The sequence below is a fragment of the Dama dama genome, chromosome 24 (genome assembly GCF_033118175.1).
Source record: "Dama dama isolate Ldn47 chromosome 24, ASM3311817v1, whole genome shotgun sequence".
NCBI lineage: Eukaryota > Metazoa > Chordata > Mammalia > Artiodactyla > Cervidae > Dama > Dama dama.
The window spans coordinates 6,826,264-6,848,385 of NC_083704.1; the positions used below are offsets into that span (position 1 = coordinate 6,826,264).

Genomic DNA, 22,122 nt, shown 5'->3' on the forward strand with positions numbered 1-22,122 from the left:
AACAAACGAAGCAGACAAAGCTTTAGCTACTCATCAATGAGAGGAGTCAAAACAAAATTATAAATGAAAGAGGAAGAGATACATTACAACTGAACACATAAAGGGCCATAAGAAACCACTATGAACAATCATATACCAACAAAATTCAACAATCTAGAAGAAATCTAGAACTGTCAGAACTAATCAACTCAATGAAGTTTTGAAATACAAAATATACAAGTATCAGTTATGTTTCTATACACTAAAAAATAGCAGAAAAAGAAATTAAGAAAACAATCCTACTTACAATTGCATCCAAAAAAAAAAATAAAATAAAATAACTAGAAATAAATTTAACCCAGGTGGTGGAGGATCTATACACTGAAACCTGAGACACGGATGAAAAATTTGAAGATAATACAAACAAGTGTAAAACTATTCTGTGCTCATAGACTGGAAGAATTAATATTGTTAAAATGTCCATGCTACAAAAAGCAATTTATAGATTCAGTGTAGTCCCTATCAAAATTCCAATGGCATTTTTCTCAAAAGAGAAAACAAACAAACAAACAAAAAGCTAAAACTTTGTATGGAACCTCAAAAGACCATGAATAGTTAAAGGAATTTTGAAAAAGAGGAACAAAGCTGGAGATACACAGTTCTTTGTAACTATATTACAAAGCTCCAGTGATCAAAAAAGTATGATATTGGCATAAAACACACACATAGGCCAAAGGACAGAATAGAGAACTCAGAAATAAACCCCCACCCATGAGTGGTCACATTCACAACAAAAGAACCAAGAATATACAATAGGGAAAGGACATGCAATAAGTGGTTTGGGGAAAACTGGAATGCCACATGCAAAATTGTCCTAGGTATTCTGGATATTGAGAGTCTGTTTAAATTCTAAGAAGAATGTTGATCTTTTCATTTTGGCAGATAATCAGCTCACCAGTGGGTCAGCCTAGGTCGAAGACCACAAGTGCAGGGAGCCCAGGAATTCACTTGTAACTGGACTGAATCACTCACCTAATCTCTGTCTTCTCCACACTTACCCTGATACTTGACAGTTACCTGGTCCCTGCTTTTCAAGGCCACTGGCCAGAAATTTGGGGTCTTCCTCCCCCTCCATCCCCCAGCTTGCTGCACATCTCCTGCAGCCGCATCCAGCCCTCAGCTGCAGGAGGGCAGAGAGAGAAAGCAGTGGGTAGTTGCCATGCACTCTTGTAGCCTCACCTCCTCTGGCTAGAGGGTAGCTCTTCTCTCACAGTCTTAGCTACCTGCCTGGCTGACAGTGCCACCTCCACGTTACTGCCCAGGAGCTGTGGTGCTAAGAAGGGGAGAAAAGGAAGGGACTTGTAGGAACTTTATTTCTTGGACCAGAGAGAGTTTCTCGAGCCCTTTCTGTCCACACTGGGCATACTTCTAGGTTTCAAGTTGGGAAATTCTAGAAGAAAACACATGCAACTTTGAATCTGACCTGCTTTATCTGCCTGAAACTTTTCTGTTTTCTGAGATCTGCATTCTGCCTGTCCAGGATTTACAGCTGTGGTCATGGGGAGACCAGTGGAGGGTGCTCACTCCATCCTCCCAGGACAGTCCCATTAAAGAGCAGTCCTCCTGCCCCCTTACTTGCTTCTCCATGGACCTCTTAACTGTCCACCATGCGACACACATCACATGTTGTCCATGTCCCATCACTGGGATGGAGTCCCAGTGCTTGAACAGCCCTGGCACACCAGACATGCCTAGCAAATACTTTTTGAATCAATGAGGCAGGTTGAAGTGAGCCACGACTGAGAAGCTGTGTGTCTTCTCGATCTTAAAACTTCCTTTGAGGTCCCAGGTTTTCTCAACATCCCTCAGACAGACAGAAAGGCATGTCCCATCTCTTCCTTTGATTTGCAGTAAGCCCAGTGGCTCCCCAGTCTAGCACCTCCTCACCAGGCCATCTGCACCCAGCCTAGGCTAAGCAGCCTCGTTCACACCTAACCCAAAGCCACCACCCCTACCAGGGCCTTTGGCTCCCAGTCCTGCCTCCACAGCCGCAACTGAGTTTACAATCATGCTTCAAACTCTCCAGTGATGCTCACTCATTAGGACACATGACCCAGGCCCTCCATGCCTCTTTACCACACACTTGTTTGCTGTCCTATAAAGATTGGTTCTTTGCTGGTGCAGCTGCAATGTGGCATCTTAACCCTGCCCCTCTGCTTGATTTCTTCACTGCCAAGGCCCCCGCGGCCCTTGACCCCCAAAACTGAATGCAGGAGTCCTGGGCCTGTAACCAACTCTACTGCCCTCAAGTCCCGACCTCGGCTGACCTCTGCATGCTTCTGATAAGCTGGGCACAGACCTAACACACAGTACCTCTGATTCTGGGACCCCTTATGAGTCCTGGATTTCTTTTTCTTTTTAAAGGTACTTTCAACTAAGAAGAATAAGCCTGTCTTGCATGAAGGCAGGTAGGGTGGGAGAGTGTGGCAGATGTGGGAAAGAACTTGACAAAAGGATGTGAGAACAGAAAACCCTCTGCGCCTCTCTGGCCCGAGCAGCCAGGCCTGCAGCCCTCATTTGTCCTGGAGACCCACTGCAGCCCTTGCCCCACACTGCTGCCACTTCCCACAGGGCCAGACCTCTCCCTGCAGGGCTGCGGCCCTCACCCACCCCCTCACTCTGCCCACAGCACCCTTTCCTTCTCCCCTGTCCTTTGAGGGGATTAGTGGAGATATAACAGTCCCTCCCAGCCTGGCTGTCAGCCAGAGGCTTCCGCAGGACCCATCCCGTGAGCAGGCAAGGCAGAGTCTGCCAGGGCAAGAGGGACCCAAGGAGGGAGGTCAGGAGTCCCGGGGAAGGTCCCCTGCCGATATACAGACCCCATTCATAGGTGAGCAGAGCAGAGCCACGGGGGGAGCCTTTTGGCAGCTCACATGTACGCACGTGTGCGAGCACACATGCAGCATACATGTGAGTACAGGGCACACATGTCTATGTAGTGTGTGCATGCACACACACACGTGCTCACAGGCACGCACACGTGGGTGGGCAAACACGTGTGCATACTCACTCTGGTTCCTCTGACAGCATACCAGTATCCTTACTGAAATGCAGCCTTGTGCCCCAGTTGTGTCGAGTGATTCAAAGAAAGCAGTTAGGATTTTACTGTGCCTCTGCCTAAGAGTGACAAGTTCCCTGGGAGCAGAGAGCAAGCAGGTTGACAGGGCTGGGAGCCCCAACATCTGGGGGTCTTTCCCCAAAGAGTCCTTCTGTTTCTGCTAGCCCTCAAATTTCAGACTTGTCAGAGGCCCTGGCTTCTGTTCTTCACAGCCAGCCCTGCTCAGCAGCCCCACCCAGCCTGGGCTCTGGGCAGTGGGGTCTGGTGAGGCTATTTTAAGTCGAGCTCTTGGCCTGCCTTACACCAACTCTGCTACCGGGCACCTGCCGCCGCCTGTCAGGCCTGGAATGCTGATTGGCAGTTGGCTGGGGCGGGGGCTGGGGACAGACCGTTATAAAGCTGGGGCACCCGGGAGTCACCCGCCCCTGTCCACAGCCCGCCAGTCCCCACCTCTACCACCATGTCCACCCACCGCCTTGTGATGGTTCGGCACGGTGAGAGCACCTGGAACCAGGAGAACCGCTTCTGTGGTTGGTTCGACGCAGAGCTGAGCGAGAAGGGGGCTGAGGAGGCCAAGAGGGGGGCCCAGGCCATCAAGGACGCAAAGATGGAATTTGACATCTGCTACACGTCAGTGCTGAAGCGGGCCATACGCACCCTCTGGACCATCCTGGACGGGACGGACCAGATGTGGCTGCCCGTGGTGCGTACCTGGCGCCTCAACGAGCGGCACTACGGGGGTCTCACTGGCCTCAACAAGGCAGAGACGGCCGCTAAGCACGGGGAGGAGCAGGTGAAGATCTGGAGGCGCTCCTTTGACATCCCACCACCCCCCATGGATGAGAAGCACCCCTACTACCACTCCATCAGCAAGGTGAGGTGCTGGGACATGGGAGGGCAAAGGGAAGGCCTGGAGCCCAGGCCTTCAGGGATGGAAGACGGGTTGAGGCGGGGGTGCCCGCCTGGGGAGTGAACAGCAGCCTGGATGCCCCCAGGAGCGTCGGTATGCAGGCCTGAAAGCTGGGGAGCTGCCCACGTGTGAGAGCCTCAAGGACACCATTGCACGGGCCCTGCCCTTCTGGAATGATGAGATCGCCCCTCAGATCAAGGCTGGCAAGAGAGTGCTCATTGCAGCCCACGGGAACAGCCTACGGGGAATCGTCAAGCACCTGGAAGGTGAGGCCCGTCCTCACAGACGGAATGGGCAGAGGTGGCTGGGGTGACACGTCCCCATGAACCAATCAGCCCCCAGCTGCTCTTTTCATAGGAGGGACAGTCCCTTCATTGAGGCAGCTTTGCAGACATCAGCATCAGGGTAGGGTTTTTTAATTGTGAACTCCAGTTCACAGCCAGGAGGGTTGAGAAACCTTCTCTGTTAAAAAAGTCTCTGTGTAGTGGGACACCATGTGACATGAGTCTCCTTCTGAAGATTCTGGGTGAAAATGTCTGCCACCACTGACTCAGGGCCCAGGCCCCATACAGGGGTCCACTGCTGGCCCAGGTTCCCAAACTCAAGCCCCAGGTGAGAAGGGGGAAGGCCCTAGGGCTGGCACCCCGCCAAAGGACACCCACTCCTGAAAAGAGCCCATCTGGTTCTAAATCCCAGCTTGCTGAGTGAACTTGGTCAAGTCATGTCACTGGTGACCGAGGGCAAGGTCCTGCCCACACCCACTCCAAGCAAAGATTAGTCAAAAGAAGGGAACAGGGTGTGGAGAACACTAGAGACCGTAGGTTCGTAACTTGGCTTTCATTAAAACAGCAATACCTCGCAGTATGACAGGCTCCTTCATGGAAGCCCCAGCTGCCTTTCTGATGCTGAGTCCACACAGATGCCTCACATTTGGCGTTGAGCCTGGCAGACAGAAAGACCACCTGCCCTCCCTCCTGGGGACTTCCTGCAGCCTGGTCTAGGAGAAATGAATGCACTGAGGCAAAGCTGATTGGGGTCTCGCACTGACCAGAGCATGTTCTCTTAAGCTCTCCTTCCAACAACAGAGTGGGGTGACAGGAATGCCAAAGGTCGAGCTGCTATTCCAGGCCACGGACTGGAGGCCAGCAGGCTTGGGTTTCCTCGGAAACCTCTCCTTTGCACCTGGCAGGACCTCCCATCCACCATGGCCATCAGCAGCCCTTCTTGCTGTTCCTCCCTGCCCCCTCCCCGTTCTCAAGGCACTGATGCTCCTTTGCTTAGAATGTCCAGAAACTGTAACTCTCTAGAAACCAAATGGTTAATGTCTCCCCTGATCCCAAACATCCAGAGTTCATGCTGGGCCAAGGGGGCTGATGGCATCGCCCCAGATCAAGACAGCTTGGGGTGGAGTGAGGTCCCTGGTTCGCCACAGCTATTTCTGTAGGCTGCTGTCTCAGAGCTGCCTTGACCTTCTCCGGGCACAGTCCTGTGGCTGTGCTATCAGGGGTGGGAAGACTGCTGCCTGGCTCACAGCACTATGGCCCATAAAGGTCACGAAACCTGCTAAATGCACGAGCAGGTGGCTGGCTGGTCAACAGGCTGGGAGGGGCTAAGGACCCTATTCCCCTGGTCTAGGGATGTCGGACCAGGCCATCATGGAGCTGAACCTGCCCACGGGGATCCCCATCGTGTACGAGCTGGACAAGGCGCTGAAGCCCACCAAGCCCATGCGTTTCCTGGGGGACGAGGAGACTGTGCGGAAGGCCATGGAAGCTGTGGCCGCCCAGGGAAAGGCCAAGTGAAGGGCGGGCTCTGGCAATAAAGGCACCTCCTTCCACAGCCTCGAGTTCAGCACAGCCCCAGATATCGGGCAGGTGGGTTGGCAGAAGCCCACCCGTTACCCCAGCACTCCCTCAGGGCTAGTTCCACAGGTCTGCAGCCTGGGATGCCACAAGCACAGCCCCAGGCCCGTGCTGCCTGCCTAACCCATCCCCATCGGTGGTGGCCAAGAGACTCCCTATCCCTGGCTAACAAGTGGCTCCTGACAACTCACCATGTAACCCCCAAAGCTGGAGCCACTTGGTAGCCGTGCTCTAAATTAAGAGTGCCCAAGGTCACCTAAGGGGTGTCCCAGCAATGCCGCCCACGCTGTGCTGAGCCAGGACTGCAGCCAGGACACCACTTCCTTCCCACTGGTGTCCTCTACCATCTCTGCAGCCCCAGGGTGGGAAGGGCAAGATGCTACCCTGGGCCCTGCCCTGCGAGTGTCCCCTTGTCCAGGGACAGACAAGCGCACAGGCGGCCTTAAAGCTGGCAATACGTGATTCATGGAGCTCTCATGGCTGGGTGAGCCTTGGACTTTGTCCTGAGATATCTGGACATGGTGGGACCTGCCTGCAGCTCAGCCTAAGTCGACAGGAAGTGCCATCTGCAGCCAGGCAGTGGGGGGAGGGGGGCACTGCGATTGGCCACCAGCCCCACTGCCTGGGGCTGGCAGCCTCCTCAGCACATCCTTTGCCCCACGCTGCTTCTGCCCGGCACTAGAAGAGAAGCTGTAATTCCCCAGACACGGTGGTGCGGGTGCCTCGCTGCATGCACACAGGCACACGGGCTGTCCTGGGTAAGGGGAAGTTCCCTGCGGCAGGGGTCAGAGTGGTCCTCGGCCCCTCCCAGAGAACTGAGATGCAGAAGGCTGACTTCAGTCACATGTAGATCTTTATGCCTCTTCTAGGTGGCTAATGGTTGGTCAGAGGTCAGAGGTCAGAGGGTGTACAGGTGAGGGCTACAATAGGATGGATCAGAGCTAGCGCCTGTGTGGGGCAGTTGTTATTCCAAAAGCAGACACGGTTGGGCTGGGGCAGAAATAAGGAAAGACAGCATAACAGGCCACCATGGTTACTTCTGAACCTCTCAGGCACACTGGGGGCAGGAGACAAGAGTGAGCCACACGGAAGGAAATGCAGTGTCTGTTGATGTTTTCACCTCCTCCTTCACATATTCAGATGGGGGCTTGGTCGTCCCTGTCTCCACTGCCCATAGCCCAGGCAGAGGGACAGAGAAATGGGCAGGACAGAGTAGGATCCAGAAATACTGTCGTCAAAGTCATGACCCACTCCGACTTTGGTCATAAACTAAGTTCACTGTTCCCAAGGATCACGGACATTCTAGTTATAGACACCATCCCATGGAGCCAAGAGGAAAAGGAAAGAAAGGCGAATGCAGGAGGCCTCGAGGTGCCCCTGCTCAGACCCCCCGCCCCTGGCAGCGCCACACTCCTGGGGCAGAGGTTACTGAGGGCTGGCTCTGGGCAGGCCTCGGCGCAGTCTTCTGCTGGGGGTCTAGGGCCAGGCTGGTTGGGAGGAGTTTGGGAAGCTCTGGTAGCACGTTTGGAGATCACCAGGTTATTGCTGCATCTGGGGTAACAGAGGCCAAGCCACCCAAGCCAGAGGGAGCCAGAGGGCTTGTCCTCATCAGCAGATACCATTCCTTGAAAGTGCCGTACACAACCCTCACCCAACCTCTTCCAGCAAGAAGGAAATCACATCTGGGTGGGGAAGGGAAGGACAGCCCTTGGTTTCAGCCAGCAGTCGAGGGTCCTTACTCAATGAGCTCCACATAGTTGGCGGGAAACATGCCAAAGTGGCCATCTGGCCCATAGCCACGCCACCAGCCTTCGTCAATCACCTCAATGCCGGTGATGAGGTTCTCAGGGTCAAAGGAGATCTCGGTCTCGTCGGCTGCAAAGAAGGTGAGCCCAGATGCTGTGCTGAGAGCTCGGGGACCCCGGCCACCAGCCTGTCCTGATGCTGCTCCTGTGGCCAGTCCCCCAGGACACACCTTTCTACACAGTCTGGCTCTGGGACCACTGTCCCAGTGAAAGACTAGAATATAGCACTTCCACATGTCAGCCTGCTCCCTGAAGCCTCCACCCAGGGTCAGCGGGAGGGGTACCAGCATCCAGGTCTGACCCATCCCTCTGGTCATATTTCTAGTTCCAGAACAAGGTGGGCAACCGGGATTCACACCAGTGGACAGCAAGCAGCTGCTCAGAGTACGTGGGGAGGCCTGAGTTGTGCAGCAACCCCATCCATTCTTCCTTCTCACCCTGTTTCCATTTCTGACACCTCCTGGGGCTATTTCCTGAGGGGACCCCCAAATCCCACCTCCTGGTCTTGGGCCCTGTGGTCTGAGGTGGTGGGACAGCACATTACCTGCCTGGTAGTCATACAGGGCCCGGGCACAGAGCCCTTTCCCACTCAGCCCGGGGTAGTGGTCAACGGGCTCAGAGCTGGCATCTTGCTGCTGCACCTGAACACAGACGGGAAAGAAGAAGCGAAGTCTCAGGTCTTGATTACCCCAGACTCAACCCTGCTTGTGACCAGGGCTCACCGGAGGCTTGTGGGGAAGGCACGAGGGACAGGGCCTCCTCCAGGACTAAGCGAGACGAGTCAGTGAGTCACGGAAGTTAGGTGTCCCATGATGGGAGAGCCAAGGCGTGCATGTCTGGGTATGCGGCCCCTTCACAGATCTGCCCTGCTGCAGAGAACCCACCCCTGGAGGCTCCTCATAGACAGTCTCCTGCTCTGGAGGTTCCTCGTACACAGCCTCCTCTTCCACCTGCACCGAACACGGAGGGACACTGGGCACCGGCTCCTCGCGGAGATCTGCATGGGGGACACAACTCACTCTGACCCAGGGGAGGGGACAGGACCACCCACGTCTCCCTCCCACCCTCAACCCTCCACGGGGCAGCCAACAGCCTTACCTGCCCTGGGCCTAGGGGTGGCATGAGCTGACTCTCTGCTGAGGGGGGTATCTGGTTGAGTGAGTTGCTTCTGCAGGAAGGGGCTTCTCAGCTTACCTACAAACCAATGGTAAACATGTAAGACACCACACAGTTGGAAAGGAGGAAGAAGCAAGTACCTGCTGTCTTTTCTGTGCTCTGTATTGCTCAGAAGGGGGACCTGTTCTGGGACAGTGAGCATCACACAGGGAGTGAACGGGGACGTGGAACAGCTACAGGAATACTACCGAGCATGCACAATCACATGTGTGTATCGTGGGCCTTGTGCAGTGCTCGAGAGCTGGCCAGCAGTGCAGTCTGATACAGCCTTTGAAGGCCAGAGAGATGACAGATCCAGGCCCCTGGGGCCCGGATAACAGCCCAGCACGGGAGGTGTGCCAGGGGTACAGGGCCAGGACTGGAGAGTATTCTTTCCAGAGCCACACATGGTCCCTCCTGTCCCACCAGGTCTCTGGAGGAGGAGGTCAAGAGCAGAAGGTGGCACCTGGGTCCCAGGCTCGCATCCCAGAAGCTACCCACACGAGCACAGGCTCTCCTTACTCATCCCTTTCACGTTCTGATACATCTGTCACTAATTCAGGGCGGCCTGTACTGGGACCCCAGACCCCTTCAGCCATCCCCTGCCTCACAGCTGGACCAAGGGAAGTCTCACCTGGCTGGGGGCTGGAGATGGATGTGGTAGACATGGCCCTCTCCTTCTGCTTGAAAATCTCCCGTGGGTGTGCTGGCTGTGGACAAACAAGCTCATAGAGGAGTGCACATGGACCCGACAGTGAATGAGGCCCAGGAGTCCATCGGCCTGCCTGGCTCCCTGCAGCTGTGCAGGGGGGTCAGGAAGCAACACCCCAAAGCTAAGGGGCTCACAGGTCTTTTCCAGGACCACAGGAGACCCACATCGGGCTAAGCTTCTGCCCTCAGCCTCCTCTTCACTGCCAGCTCTGAGACACCACATGTCCCATGTTCAGATCTGCCCAGCCCCCTGCAGGCCCCTTAGAGGAAGCCCCTCTCTGGGGCCTGTGGCGCAAGATGTGGGCATCTGGAGGAATCCATGTGGCCGTCATCGCTCCCAGCAGGCAGCTTGCACACCTGTCCTGGATGAGCCTCCACGTATTACTTTGGCCTCTCAAGGTGGGGGCATCCAAGACTCACCTGCTCCTCTCTGTTCCTTGAAACCACCTCATGCTGTTCATACTTCCTGCTGGGAGGGGCAGAAGGAAGAGCTGCAGCCTGGCCTCAGCATACTCCTTACCTGCTTCTGGGGGACACTCCTAGGGAGGAGAGACAGCCCCTCCCGGTAGGTGCCAGCCCCCACCTCACCTCTGGAGGCCAGCCTCGCCTCCCTGCTCCTGATAGCGCTGCTCCCGGAGGGCAGCCTCACGCAGCTCCCGCTCCCGGCGCTCCTGTTCCAGCTGCTGCCGCTCCTCCTCCGCTCGCCGCTTCTCCTCTAGCCTGCGGTTCTCCTCCTCCTTCTGCAGGGAGAGTCGCACCCGCCTGCCCCACTCAGCCTCTGCACTGCCGGCAACATGGACCTCCCCTCTCACCCGTGACCTATTCAGGCAGGCTGCACAGGCTGTGGTCAAGCGTGGGCTCTAAAGCAACGCTCACTAGCTATGTTACTTAACACCTCTAACCCTTAGTTCAACCATCTGCAAATGGGTGCCAAAAGGCTTATTTATTCAAATCCCTTATTGAACAAGTATCAGTGAACTTATTGTAAGAAAAACTGAGATGCAGCAGCTCATGTTTGGTGCACAGACAATGCTCCATAAATGCAGCTCTCGTCATCATGCCCTGGGCAGCACTTACCTCTGCTTTGGCCCAGAAGCTGTCTTTGCCAATCCGTTTGATCTCAGACACAGCATTGGTCTTCTGGTACACTGAGCCCTGAGAGGAACAGAGAATTCACTAGAGGGCCACTGACAGGAGCACAGAATGGCTAAGAACTGCTGTGACGGTGCCTGGCAGGGGTGGCGCTTGGAATAGCGACTCTTAAGGAGGCCTGAAACAAAAACAGCCTGAAAGGCCCTGGAAACTCCAAGTGGGGATGCTCAACCCCAGAGAAAACTGGAATCGTCTCTGGTTGCACCAGGCCCTTGTGCACGCAGAGGCCTCTGGGCCTGCCTGAGAATCCTGGAAGCTGGGCCATGCTGAGGAAAACTCTGGACAGGGGTTCCCTCAGATAGCTAACTGCAGTGCAGCACCCACAGAATACCCGAGAACCTCAACTGTGTGTTGGGAGACTCAGCTCCGCAGCAAGCACCAGGCCACAAGCCCAAAGGTGTGTGGCCACAACCTAAGCGAGGCTTGCCCTGTACACCACCAGGAGTTGCTCCAAAGCAACCACTGTCCAGGGCCACACAGGATACTCTGGTGCCGTGGCCTGCAGGGTGGATGGAATCTCTCTGCAGAGCACCCCTGACCACACAGATGCAGCGTGAGAGGCTCCAGCACCACCGCACAGGGTGAAGGCCAATCCTCATGCACACTGGCGCCTGCCTCAAGGCAACTCCTGCTCCTGTCAGGCACAGGGTCACCATAGGCACCTCAATCAGGCTCCAGGACCAGAAGCCAGGCAGGTGGCGGCCCAGTCCCTCTGGGAATAAAGCATTGAACGTGGGTCCAATCAGTCTGAAGTTAGGGGTTGCCCTCAGGCCCACACAGCACTCACCACTGGGGCCTGGGGGCCCGTGTCCTGGAAGCGGCTACTCTCCTTGTGGAAGGCGTAGTTAGCACCTGAGGCCCTGGCCACCTTCTGCATGATGCACTCGGGCTCCACGTCCTCCTCAGCCCTGGCATTGATGGTCACATGGGCCCCCTGCAGCAGGAGCAGGACTTGATGAGAAAAAAGCACTGCGGCCCCAGGAGAGGACAGGCTGCACACCTCAGTGGCTGCACAGGGCTCGGGGTCAGGAGGCCTGCTCTCACCAGGGCCTCAGGAAAACCAGCTGAGGGAAGCCTACTGTTCTTGTCCCAGCTTTCGTGGAAGGCCCGCGCCCTCCACAGTGTGGCCTGTTCAGCGCTGCTACAAGACAGCCCTGGCATTAAAGAGCTTCTTTCCAGTGAATGAAAATGAGCCTTAAAAGGCACCTGGAAACAAGCACATTTTCTGCAAAAAGCAAGCTACTATTTCTCCATGAAAAATGAGAACTATGACCTTGTTGGCACTAAACACCGATAAGCTTGGGACCCTGTCTTTTACCTCCTAGATGGAGAAACTGAGGTGCATATGAAGAAATGTTGGCAGAACCAGAAAACAAAGTCCTGCATCTCCTTGCCAGTAACCAAAGAAATGCAAAGAGTAAGCTGACAAGTGAACAACAAATAGTTTTTGATCACAATGCTTTTGAAATTAAAGTTCCATTATATGATGACTAAAATAAATATATGCAGAAATGGACTGGAAAATAAAAAAAGCATTAAAGGGAACATGCACATTGAGGTTGTGGACATAAGCAACTATCCTCCTCCTCCAGATCCTTAAAGTACAGCTGAAAATTTGTCCTCATAAAACAAGTGGAACCCAAGGCTTAGCCCTGCCTCAAGACCAGCTCCAGCATGGCCTCTTTGTGGTCCTCTTTCCCCCTCCCTACCCCCCCACCCCCCCCCCCACCCCCCGCACTGATGCCAGCTTGCAGGGGCTCTGGCTACATCCTGGGCAAGAGCGGAGCAGCCTCAGATGCAAGGCACACTTCCAACTCTGGACGTGATTCCTGGCACCTCACACCCTGGAACCTGGAGATCTGGTGAATGCTGGGAGGCCCCGTACAGAGCAGCCCTCACCTTCAAGAAGCCGGCCATGGTGCTGACGTGGTTGGCGCATGCTCCCTTCCGCACGTCATTCACACCCTCACCGGTCTGCAACACAGCACATTCCTCGGTGTCACCCAGGTCTCCCTGCAAAGTCACCGCCCACCCCAGGGACTCGGCAGTTTCCCTGTGTTCCAGGAAAGAGAAAGCCGCAATCCCTAAAGCAGAGGACATGGTGAGACCCCAAACCTCCGAGTCAGGCGGAGTCTTGGAGAAGGACGTCACCCGCTTCCACTGTGGTAAGTTTCCTTAGAATTCCACAGTCCCCACCCAGGGGAGCCATTTCATTAGAGTCACTGTCCTATACTCCCAGAGCCCTCCTAGCCCTTATCCAGGCCCTCTGCTCTCCGAGGATGACTACATTGAAAGGGACAAGGACAAGGAGAAGAGTGTCCTGTGGTTGCCTGTAATCCATTTTACAGGAGTACTTCTGGGCCAGGACAGTGAAGTCTGCACAAGTAAGGCCCCAGGTGCCCTTTGGGCCACACTGAATGAACCCACTATTCTGTCCAGTCACCAGATTCAAGTTCTCCCCTGCTCCAGTCACAAAAGGCAAAGAAGGAAATAAGAAAAGGAAGTTTTTCTGGATCACATCTAGATGAGAACTCAGAAGCCCTCAAGTTCCACATACCCAGTTGATGAGGACAAACTTGGGCAGGCCGGAGTTGGGGTCCTTGACCCTGCAGAAGGCGTACATCACCTTCCCACTGTTGAGCTCCTCCACCATCTCCTCCAGGCCCCCCTCTGCAGCAGTCACAAGGAGAGTCAGAGGTGGCCCAGGCACCCCACGCCCGCCCTGGCACCTAGTCCACCAGGAAAGGAAACCCCAGCTGCTTCTAAGCCAGGGTTCTCAGTCCTATCTGAAACAGAATCAGATTCCTAGGCCTACCCCCACCAAGCTGACTTATGAGAACTGGACGGACCCCAGGATCTGCACTTGTGAAAAGCACCTCAAGTGATTTTTAAGCCACACTAGTCTAAAAATCACTCCTCCTGCAAACTCACAGGTAATTCTGGAAATAAAAATGTCATTTCTGCTGCAAACCAGGCAGGCACCAGACCTCCAATGGAGGAGCTCTGCAATAGTTTTACCATGGCCTGAACTCCACTAACCGCCCTGGGATAGCAGGGCCTGCTGTGAGTCACCCTGTCCTTACATGTCTGCTCAGACTCCAGGGCCACCCAGAGGCTCCTGAGCAGATGTTAACTGCCCACAGTCATATAGGGCCTCAGCTCTTAGACTCCTTGAGTAGGGACAAGGGAGTGATGGGGAAATAGGAGTGGACGACCCTATGCCACTCTCCCCTGACACTTAGGCTGTAAGCCCCAGCATGCACTAGAGTTCTGGATTCTTCTTAGGTACCCCAGACATTCCCAGGTTGTGAGAAAGTGCTGGATCAGGTATTTTACCTATTGGGCTCCACAAAACCTGGGGACAGCAGAGCCTGTGAATATCACTGTGAATGGTGGCATGAAAACTGAACTCTGCAACTCTCAGTTCCCTATGACATCACAGTGCACCTGATTCCACCGTCAGTGGCAGTCCTTCTAGAAAGACGACCACCAAGAAGAACCACTCATGGAAGAGGTTTTCTACCAACAAGTTACTAGAACCATTCATGCAGCAAGAAGAGAACATGCCAGTGAGCATGCACTGAATAATGAGGCTATGTCACTCAGGTCAGGTGAGCTGGCCTTGAGAATTGAGGAGTCAAGGGTATCAGGTGGGCGATCTACAGTTTATACCCCTCTGCCCAGCACTGGCCAAGAGCCTGTTCTTCCCAAGAGCCTTCCTATCACCCTGTATTTTGGCAGCACTTTTCCAGGTCACCCTGTCCCAGCTGACCATATACATTGATATGACCTCTCCCAGGTGGGGGTGTGCCCAACAGATATTCAATCCACCAGAAAGAGGGCAGAAGGAAGGATGTGTCTGTACCTTCTCTTCCTCCACCAACACTCAGCTCTGGGGGACTGTCATCCTGTCTCAGCTACAGCCCGGGGCTAAGGACAGAGCACAGGCTAGGCCTTGGGCTGTCTGCAAACTAGAGAGGGCAGGCGTATTCCCCATCTCAGCTCTTCCCACCTATGACACAGAGAACACTGCTGCCCTGCACCTCCAGGCAGAGACAGCCAAGGAGTAGGTATTTTCACTTAGAAACATCTGAAACCCAAAGCAAGCCAGAAGGAGCTGTGGGCCCCACACTGCTGGGGGAAAGCCTCTGTCCTGCCTGGCTGGCTGCAGTCACTCAGATCAGGGGAGAAGGGAATTCCTCAACATTGACACTGATGTGAGGCAGGCTCACTGACAGCCAGGGAAGGTGTCACTGGTCATGCCACGTGCAGGGAATACCTCTGCACCCTGAGTGTCCTTCCTCTTGCTGTGATGGTGTCAATACCAGCCGAGATAGAGCACTGATGTCCCAACTCTCCCTGCTGCCCCCCATCTCCTGATGCTCCTGTAGCCCATCCACCTCCTCATTTGACCATACTCACCCCCAGTGCCAGCCACGCGGATGTCATTGCTGTTTCCTTCATAAGTAAAGAGGGCCCTGAAACAAAACACAAATAGGCTCATAACCAGTGCCCTGGTAACCTTGTGCCCTCACTGAACCCACCAAAGCTTCACACTGCACCCCAAGAGCTCAGCCTGACAGCAACAAGTGGGCTGACACAAGCCCCACTATGAGGCAGGATCTCAGTAGGCTGCTGGGGCTCCCAGAGCTCAGCCTTCTCATCTGGAACTGGCCCAACCTACCAGAGCGGCTTGTCGTGAGGACCAAATCTATGGAGATGGGAAGCATGCGTCTACTTTGCAGAAAACTAGGCTGTGAAATTTTACGGCAACGTTCTACACATTTATGTGTGAAACATTTACCTTGCTACCATGTATGTCAATGGTGGTGGTGGTTTACTCATTAAGTTGTTTCTGACTATCGTGACCCCATGGACTGTAGCCTGCCAGGTTCCTCGGTCCATGGGATTCTGCAGGCAAGAATACTGGAGTGGGCTGCCATTTCCTTCTCCAGGGATCTTCTCGACCCAGGAATCGAAATTGGGTCTCCTGCATTGCAGACAGATTCTTTACCGACTGAGCTATGAGGGAAGCCCACGTAAGTCCATATGAACAAGCAAAAGATACTTGCATATTCCTGAAACCAGGGCACACCAAGGAGAAGTAGGAAAGAGAAAGACATGCATTTTTAATAACCAATGCCCGTGTGCATGTCTGCAGTCTTCTGGAAAGTCTGAAAGGTTGGTGGAGCAGGTCTGCCTCGGCTTGAGACTCTTCCAGCAAATGCAGACTTTTATAGGTTGCATACAGCGTCAGAAACCATAGAGGCCATGACGCAACATGAACTCAGTTTCCTCACAGGACAGGCTCCTATGGGCAACCTAGCAGAGCCTCAGGTCTTCACAGGTGACCCTGGGTCATACCTTCCTTCTATAAGACTATTCATAAGAATGCTGGCAAAGATTTGGGCTTATAAATCTGTGCCCTGTAAGTGTTGAGAAGTATGGTAAATTGTATTAAATCTAGGAAAGGGCCATGGAAGGTCCTTTGACCAGGACAAACATTACTCAGAGAGAACATTCTAGAAGAGAGAGCATCCACGCAGGCCACATAAAGCCGAGCCATCAGCATGAACTCTGCAGAAGCTGAGTTCCAGAGAGTGCTGGCAGACGCCAAGGTGAAGTTGGTAATCCATGGGACAGTAAGTCAAAGGCTTAACCCAGTCAAAACCCAGTCTGGCGTGTCATCTCCCCATGCTCCAGAGCACAGGCTGCTGAGGTGTGCCAGACAGAAACTGCAGAGTCAAAAGTCTGACAGGAACCAAATCAAGTTCCACTCAGCTTTCCACGGGCCTAGAAAACAGCACTGGGCAGAGCTGCCTAAACCTAAGAAAGTCAGAAGAAGTTATACCCAGGTCCAAAGATCTGGGAGACATCCAGAATCTGGGGGTCAGGGTCCTGACCAGCCTTCCTCCTGGAGGAAAGAAACCCATTCCTCTTGAAGGCCACAAACCGTGGCTGCAGAAGACAGGCACACTGGACAAGCACCACGAAACAGAGACTGCTGCTCAGGCTTCACTTTTCCAAGAAGAGATCCAGCAGCTAACAAGGCATGCTAGCACGCCTTGTGTCTACGATCCACCCCTCTGACTTCATTCCCCTTTATCCTAAGCTCCAGCCTAAGCCACCTTCTTGAATGTTCCCAGTTCAGAAGTTCATCCAACATTCAATCAAACAACCCTTCTCGCAAATCAACATTAAATTAAAAAGAAAATGATGTGTTGGCTGTTGGCTTGTGCAGGCACACGGCACAAGGAGCATGCGGGCACTAAGTACCTTATAACTCAGTCACTTTCAAAAACAGTCTGAAAACCTGTTACTTGCAAGTGATGGAATGCAGCTATGAATAATCCTTAATAGGACCTGACCACAGAACTTACTTTCTAATGGAGACAAAACACACACACGCAAACACATCACACTAATGTATAGTCAGATAGTGAAGTGGGTACAGGAAGTGAGCAAATATGCCACAACCCAGGGGAAGAACCTGGTTTCCCCGGGAGAAAGTCCCAGTACAGAGAGCTGATGTTATGGCTGCTCCCTATCCCACCTCGCTTCGGAGCCTGTTCCAATGCACCCACTCTGAATGTGACACTTTTTGACCCACCAAACTGGAGACTACTTCTTGCTTCTCTGCCACTTTTTCTGTACTCCTCTCAGTACCCCTACAACTGGGACAGAGATGGGGCCCACCCCATCCTTTCTGGTGAAGAGAAAAGGTGACAGAATCAACGAGGATGCATAGTGTGTGTCTGAGGAAGCCAACCAGGGAGATGGGAATATTTGACTGCAACCAAACGAACAGGAATCTAGAAAGGCCTCTCCAAAAAGGCAATACCAGAGCTTGAGAAATCGTTTGGGGAGCCCCCTAGGATGATGTGGAAAGGCACTCCAGGCAGAGGAAGCATAAAGAACAAGGGTTATGAGGAACACCAGCTTGCAAGTTTAAAGAAGAAAAAGAAGGCTGCTGCTGCTAAGTCGCTTCAGTCATGTCCGACTCTGTGCCACCCCATAGACGGCAGCCCACCAGGCTCCCCCATCCCTGGGATTCTCCAGGCAAGAACACTGGTGTGGGCTGCCATTTCCTTCTCCAGTGCATGAAAGTGAAAAGTGAAAGTGAAGTCGCTCAGCCATGTCCGACTCTTAGAGACCCCATGGGCTGCTACCAGGTTCCTCCCTCCATGGGATTTTCCAGGCAAGAGTACTGGAGTGGGGTGCCATTGCCTTTTCGAAAGAAGGCTAGAGTGGTGGTAAACAGGTGGAGCAGTTAGGAGCCAGGTAGCAGCAGGGCCTGTCAGCCGCGAAGAGTCCAGGCTTTATTTATGCAACAGGAAGCCACTGCGGAGTTTAAGCAGGGAAGTGACATGGTCAGATATTTTTTCAGCAGGTCTGTACTTGCAGACCTGCCCACACTGACGTGGCCCCAGAAATTCTGCAGACCCAGGAAGCTGGTATTCTGAAGCTCTTCCCTAAAATGCCTTGGAGTGAAGGAAAGGATAGGCACTAGTGTTCTCAATATCCCAGTAGTACACTGGACAAAAGCCATTGGGCTGGGCACCAGCGAAAGCAGATAGGAGAAAACAGTAGCACTTGACTAGCGGAGAAAGCCATAGTTGTTCAGCCTCGCCCGCAGAGCCCTTTCCCAGGCAAAGGAATAAGGCTCCTCAAAGTTGGTCACCTTACTTCATTATACTCAGCATATTTCTTAGAACTATAAACGCTCAAACTGATCTGTGAATGTAATTTAAGACATATGGAAAGTAACAGAATTACTATGCCTACAACGACCCTTGTTGCAGGACAGAACAAGGGTCCACACTATGTGTGGGCTACCCTGGGCTCTGCCAGAGGTTTCAGATTCAGGCCTTCTGTACTATAAAGGCCCTATTACCGACATTCCAGCAAAGGATGTCACCGGAGGTGGAGGGAAGGTGGGACCTTTTCCAAACAGATAACCAGCATCCTCCTTTCATTCATCTCCCCATGGTTCACGCATACGAAGTACCATTCTTCGTGATGAAAGGGAGGTTCTTAAAAATCCCTGGAGAACCAAGGACCTAAATCCCTCGACCTCTCTGTCTGACGCTCCCAAAGCAAGGCTCCCATTTCCAGTCTGGCTGCTAGACCACCCTCGGAGTCCCACTGCTGAACAAAACATTCGGAATGAAGGCAGATGTAGCTTCCGCTTTCTCAAGGAGGGCTGAGAGGGCTTTCTCAAAGTGCCCCATTGTCCACGGAAGTCCCCGAGCAGGAAACGAGAACCTGGCGAAGCCATCAAGCACAGCCAAGGCCCAGGATCCAACGAGGCCCGGGGGCCGAGACCGGTGGCTAGCGGAGTGGAAGGGCTGGGGACTTACCGGGCCCCCACCCGGGTTTAAGCTGCACAAACAGAGGGGCACGGGGTGACGGAGGTGGGGACCTAACCTCGCGGGGTGTGGCGCAGGTGCGCGGCGCTCAGCGTTCCGCGCGCCCTGGCTCCCCGGCCCCGGCCCGCTCCCGGCCCGCTCCCGGCCCGCCCCGTCGCCCACCAGTCGGTTGAGGACTTCTCGTTGACCACTCTCTCGTAGGCCTCCAGCAGCGCCGGCCCATTGCGACTTAGGTTCACAGCCATAGCCCACACCTCGGTCTCCGCGACACTATCGCCGCCGCCGCCGCAGCCGCTTCCCAGACCTGCCGCGCAAGGCAGCCCAAGGCCCCGCCCGGCGGCCGGAAGCCCCGCCCCGACGGCCGGAAGCGGAAATGGGGCAGGCGGGACCCAGGGTGAGCGGCCGAGTGCGGGCTGGGAGTTTGTTGGGCTGCGGGCAGGCTGGAAGCTCTTGGGGAGTCGAGGTATGTAGACAGCTGTACGTGGCGATGGAGGGAAAATGTGGCCTTCTGCGTGTCCCCGTGCTCTGTGCTGCCGAGCCAAGGCACGCTCTCTGAGCCTGGCCGAAGGATGCCACCCAGTCCCTCATTAGTTACTTTCGTGGAGCACTTTCCTACTCTTATCACGGTTAAAAGCACTTGTTTGAGGATCCCGTGACGGGCACGGGGGTCCCTTATCTGTGTGAATTCCGAATAGTTTTATCTAAGAATGAAGCATGCGTGATAATTAATCAGCAGAAGAATAAAAATGAACACTAAGTGATGGCCACGCTGCCACAAAGAAAGAAAATGAAGTCGCTCAGTCGTGTTCGACTCTTTGCGACCCCATGGGCTGTAGCCTACCAGGCTCCTCTGTCGATGAGATTTTCCAGGCAAGAATACTGGAGTGGGTTGCCTTTTCCTTCTCCAGGAGATCTTCCTGACCCAGGCATCGAACCCAGGTCTCTTGCATTGCAGGCAGACGCTTTACCATCTGAGTCACCAGGGAAGTCTACAAACCTACCTCAAAGTGCAGTTGTATTTCTCAGACCTCACCTGCATTTTCTAGAGAGGTCAAGGATGGGGTAGCGAAGGGAAGATGAGAACCTGCCCAGTGCTGGCCCTGTTACCCAACCAAACTTGGGTCCACTTGTCCATTGGTCCCAGTGCAGTAAAGCCAGTCTACCAACCTGAGGTTGTGGTGGGGAAAGTGCAGCAGTTACTGTATGCACCAAGCAAGGAGTCCAGGCAACTAATGCCCAAACCACCCACTGGCTTTCAGAAGGTTTTTAAAGATAGGGTGAGTGAGGGGAGGTGTGGGGTTCAAGATCAGCTTGTGGACATTCTTCTGATTGGTTGGAGGTAATCAACAATCAGCAGCATCAACCTTCTGGTTCCGACCAGTCTGAGGTCTACCTGCCAATGAGCAGCATGCAGTCAACTTCTTCCACCTGGTAGGGGTTTCATTATCTGTAAAAAAAAAAAGAAAAAAAGAAATAGATCAAGGATGTACCTCTGAATATTATCTATAGCCCTTAAAAGGAAGTAATGGTCCTTGACTTTATTTAGTGATGAAACTTATTATTTCACCTTGTTTGACTTTTCCTTTATTTCTGCGTTGTCTCACTTCTCTGCTTAAATTTATTCTTTGAAACTCAGGGAAGGCCTAGGAGGCGAAAGTTTTTCTACAGACAAGAGGCAGGCAGGGGACCTGGTGGTGGTGGTGGTGGGGTGTCTGTCCCAGGGAGGCCTCCTAGGGTCCTGCTATTGTGGTTCTGATTCTTTCCAGGCCCTAGCTGACTGATGGAAGGAGCTCCCCATGCTTCAATCTGCACCTGACTGTGACTGACCTATCTGGAGAGAAACAGAGACCCATGCCTGGCCTATAGCAGCTCACAGCTTCCTTCTCACCTTGGAGAACTCTCATTTCCCTAAAATTCATATCCACAGTCCCATAGCCCATTAGAATTCCATGTTTGAAAGTCAGTCTTTTAGTTTTCAGAAAATAGCAAGTATATCCTTTATACTGTATAAACCCTACCACAGGATCCTGAGCAGAATCTGGTAGTCAAATGTGTTCATTTTTCTACAGCAATGACTGAGAAATCAGTTAAGTGGCTTATAGAAAGACTCTTAACAGCCTCATGACAATTTAGGGCAGATTTTGCTGCTAAATCAATTACCAAAATCTTAAGGTGTTAGGGTCTGGGCTGCACATTTAAGGACTTGTAAGCCTTATTTGGGCACAAATACTGTTCATTTGTTACATCTATTTTCGTTTCTGTTCACTGCTTGTCTTACAGGCAAAAGCTCTGACATCTCTCTGATGGGCAGAGCAGTTACCTGGTCCCACCCCGGGGAAAACCTGGGTCCTAGCCAAATACTCCCTCCCTTCAGCAACTCCATCTGCAGCCCTCCTCCCTCCCCCAGTTCACCCTGGATCTTTTCTTCTACAGTGTACAGGTCTCATTTCTCCACTCTGACTTCAGAAATGTGTTTGCATCGGAAAACCAAACTCTTGTAAATAGAGGACTCCCAGATCTCCCAATCTCTAGTCTTTTTTTTTTTTTTTTTCCCCTCAGTAACATCTATGCTGTCATTTTTTCCTCAGAGGCAGCCTTCAGGTGACTTCCTGATCCACCACAGTTCAGTTCAGTTCAGGCACTCAGTCGTGTCTTTGTCATGACTTTTTGTGACCCCGTGGAATGCAGCACACTAGGCCTCCATGTCCATCACCAACTCCTGAAGTTTACTCAAACTCATGTCTGTTGGGTCGGAGATGCCATCCAGCCATCTCATCCTCTGTCACCCCCTTCTCCTCCTGCCCCCAATCCCTCCCAGCATCAGGGTCTTTTCCAATGAGTCAACTCTTCGCATGAGGGGGCCAAAGTACTGGAGTTTCAGCTTCAGCATTAGTCCTTCCAATGAATACTCAGGACTAATTTCCTTTAGGATGAACTGGTTTGATCTCCTTGCAGTCCAAGGGACTCTCAAGAGTCTTTTCCAACAGTGCAAAAGCATCAATCCTTTGGCACTCAGCTTTCTTTATAGCCCAACTCTCACATCCATACATGACTACTGGAA

At 53.2% G+C, this 22,122-nt stretch overlaps 2 protein-coding genes across 6 annotated transcripts in view; one reads left to right on the forward strand and one right to left on the reverse strand.

The window, feature by feature from the left end:
* Positions 1 to 5,846, forward strand: part of PGAM2 (phosphoglycerate mutase 2) — a 118,109-nt gene extending 112,263 nt beyond the window's left edge. For 2 of the 3 annotated variants that reach the window (XM_061127619.1, XM_061127620.1), the window contains 3 exons: positions 3,533 to 3,971; positions 4,093 to 4,273; positions 5,643 to 5,846. In XM_061127619.1, the coding sequence (XP_060983602.1) occupies positions 3,558 to 3,971; positions 4,093 to 4,273; positions 5,643 to 5,809 (762 nt within the window). In that variant the 5' untranslated portion in view covers positions 3,533 to 3,557 and the 3' untranslated portion in view covers positions 5,810 to 5,846. Of the gene's footprint in view, positions 1 to 2,403; positions 3,972 to 4,092; positions 4,274 to 5,642 lie in introns of all 3 variants that reach the window. The other variant, XM_061127618.1, reaches the window with a different exon arrangement.
* Positions 5,847 to 6,704: 858 nt separating this feature from the next.
* On the reverse strand, positions 6,705 to 19,402 carry DBNL (drebrin like). Of its 3 annotated transcripts, none has more exons than XM_061127615.1 (13): positions 19,224 to 19,402; positions 15,115 to 15,170; positions 13,250 to 13,362; positions 12,592 to 12,666; positions 11,480 to 11,626; positions 10,618 to 10,695; positions 10,129 to 10,280; positions 9,961 to 10,006; positions 9,464 to 9,539; positions 8,773 to 8,868; positions 8,559 to 8,671; positions 8,219 to 8,315; positions 6,705 to 7,744 (listed from the first exon to the last, which is right to left on the reverse strand). In XM_061127615.1, exons 1-13 carry the CDS (start codon positions 19,304 to 19,306, stop codon positions 7,605 to 7,607), a joined length of 1,272 nt encoding a protein of 423 aa, XP_060983598.1. In that variant the 5' UTR covers positions 19,307 to 19,402; the 3' UTR covers positions 6,705 to 7,604. The 3 variants fall into 3 exon arrangements, with proteins under 3 accessions (XP_060983598.1, XP_060983597.1, XP_060983599.1); XM_061127614.1 differs by having other exon boundaries at positions 9,961 to 10,009; XM_061127616.1 differs by lacking the exon at positions 13,250 to 13,362 and having other exon boundaries at positions 9,961 to 10,009.
* Between the last annotated feature and the right edge of the window lie 2,720 nt (positions 19,403 to 22,122).

What these genes read in the sequence shown, in the direction of transcription:
- DBNL (XM_061127614.1), bottom strand. Translation starts at nt 19,306, where the DNA reads ATGGCTGTGAACCTAAGTCGCAATGGGCCGGCGCTGCTGGAGGCCTAC. An exon ending in GCTTCTGGGCCAAAGCAGAG is followed by an intron (nt 10,281 to 10,617) that starts GTAAGTGCTGCC and finishes CTCTCCCTGCAG; the next exon opens with AAGGAGGAGGAGAACCGCAG. An exon ending in CAAGGAACAGAGAGGAGCAG is followed by an intron (nt 9,540 to 9,960) that starts GTGAGTCTTGGA and finishes GTTTGTCCACAG; the next exon opens with CCAGCACACCCACGGGAGAT.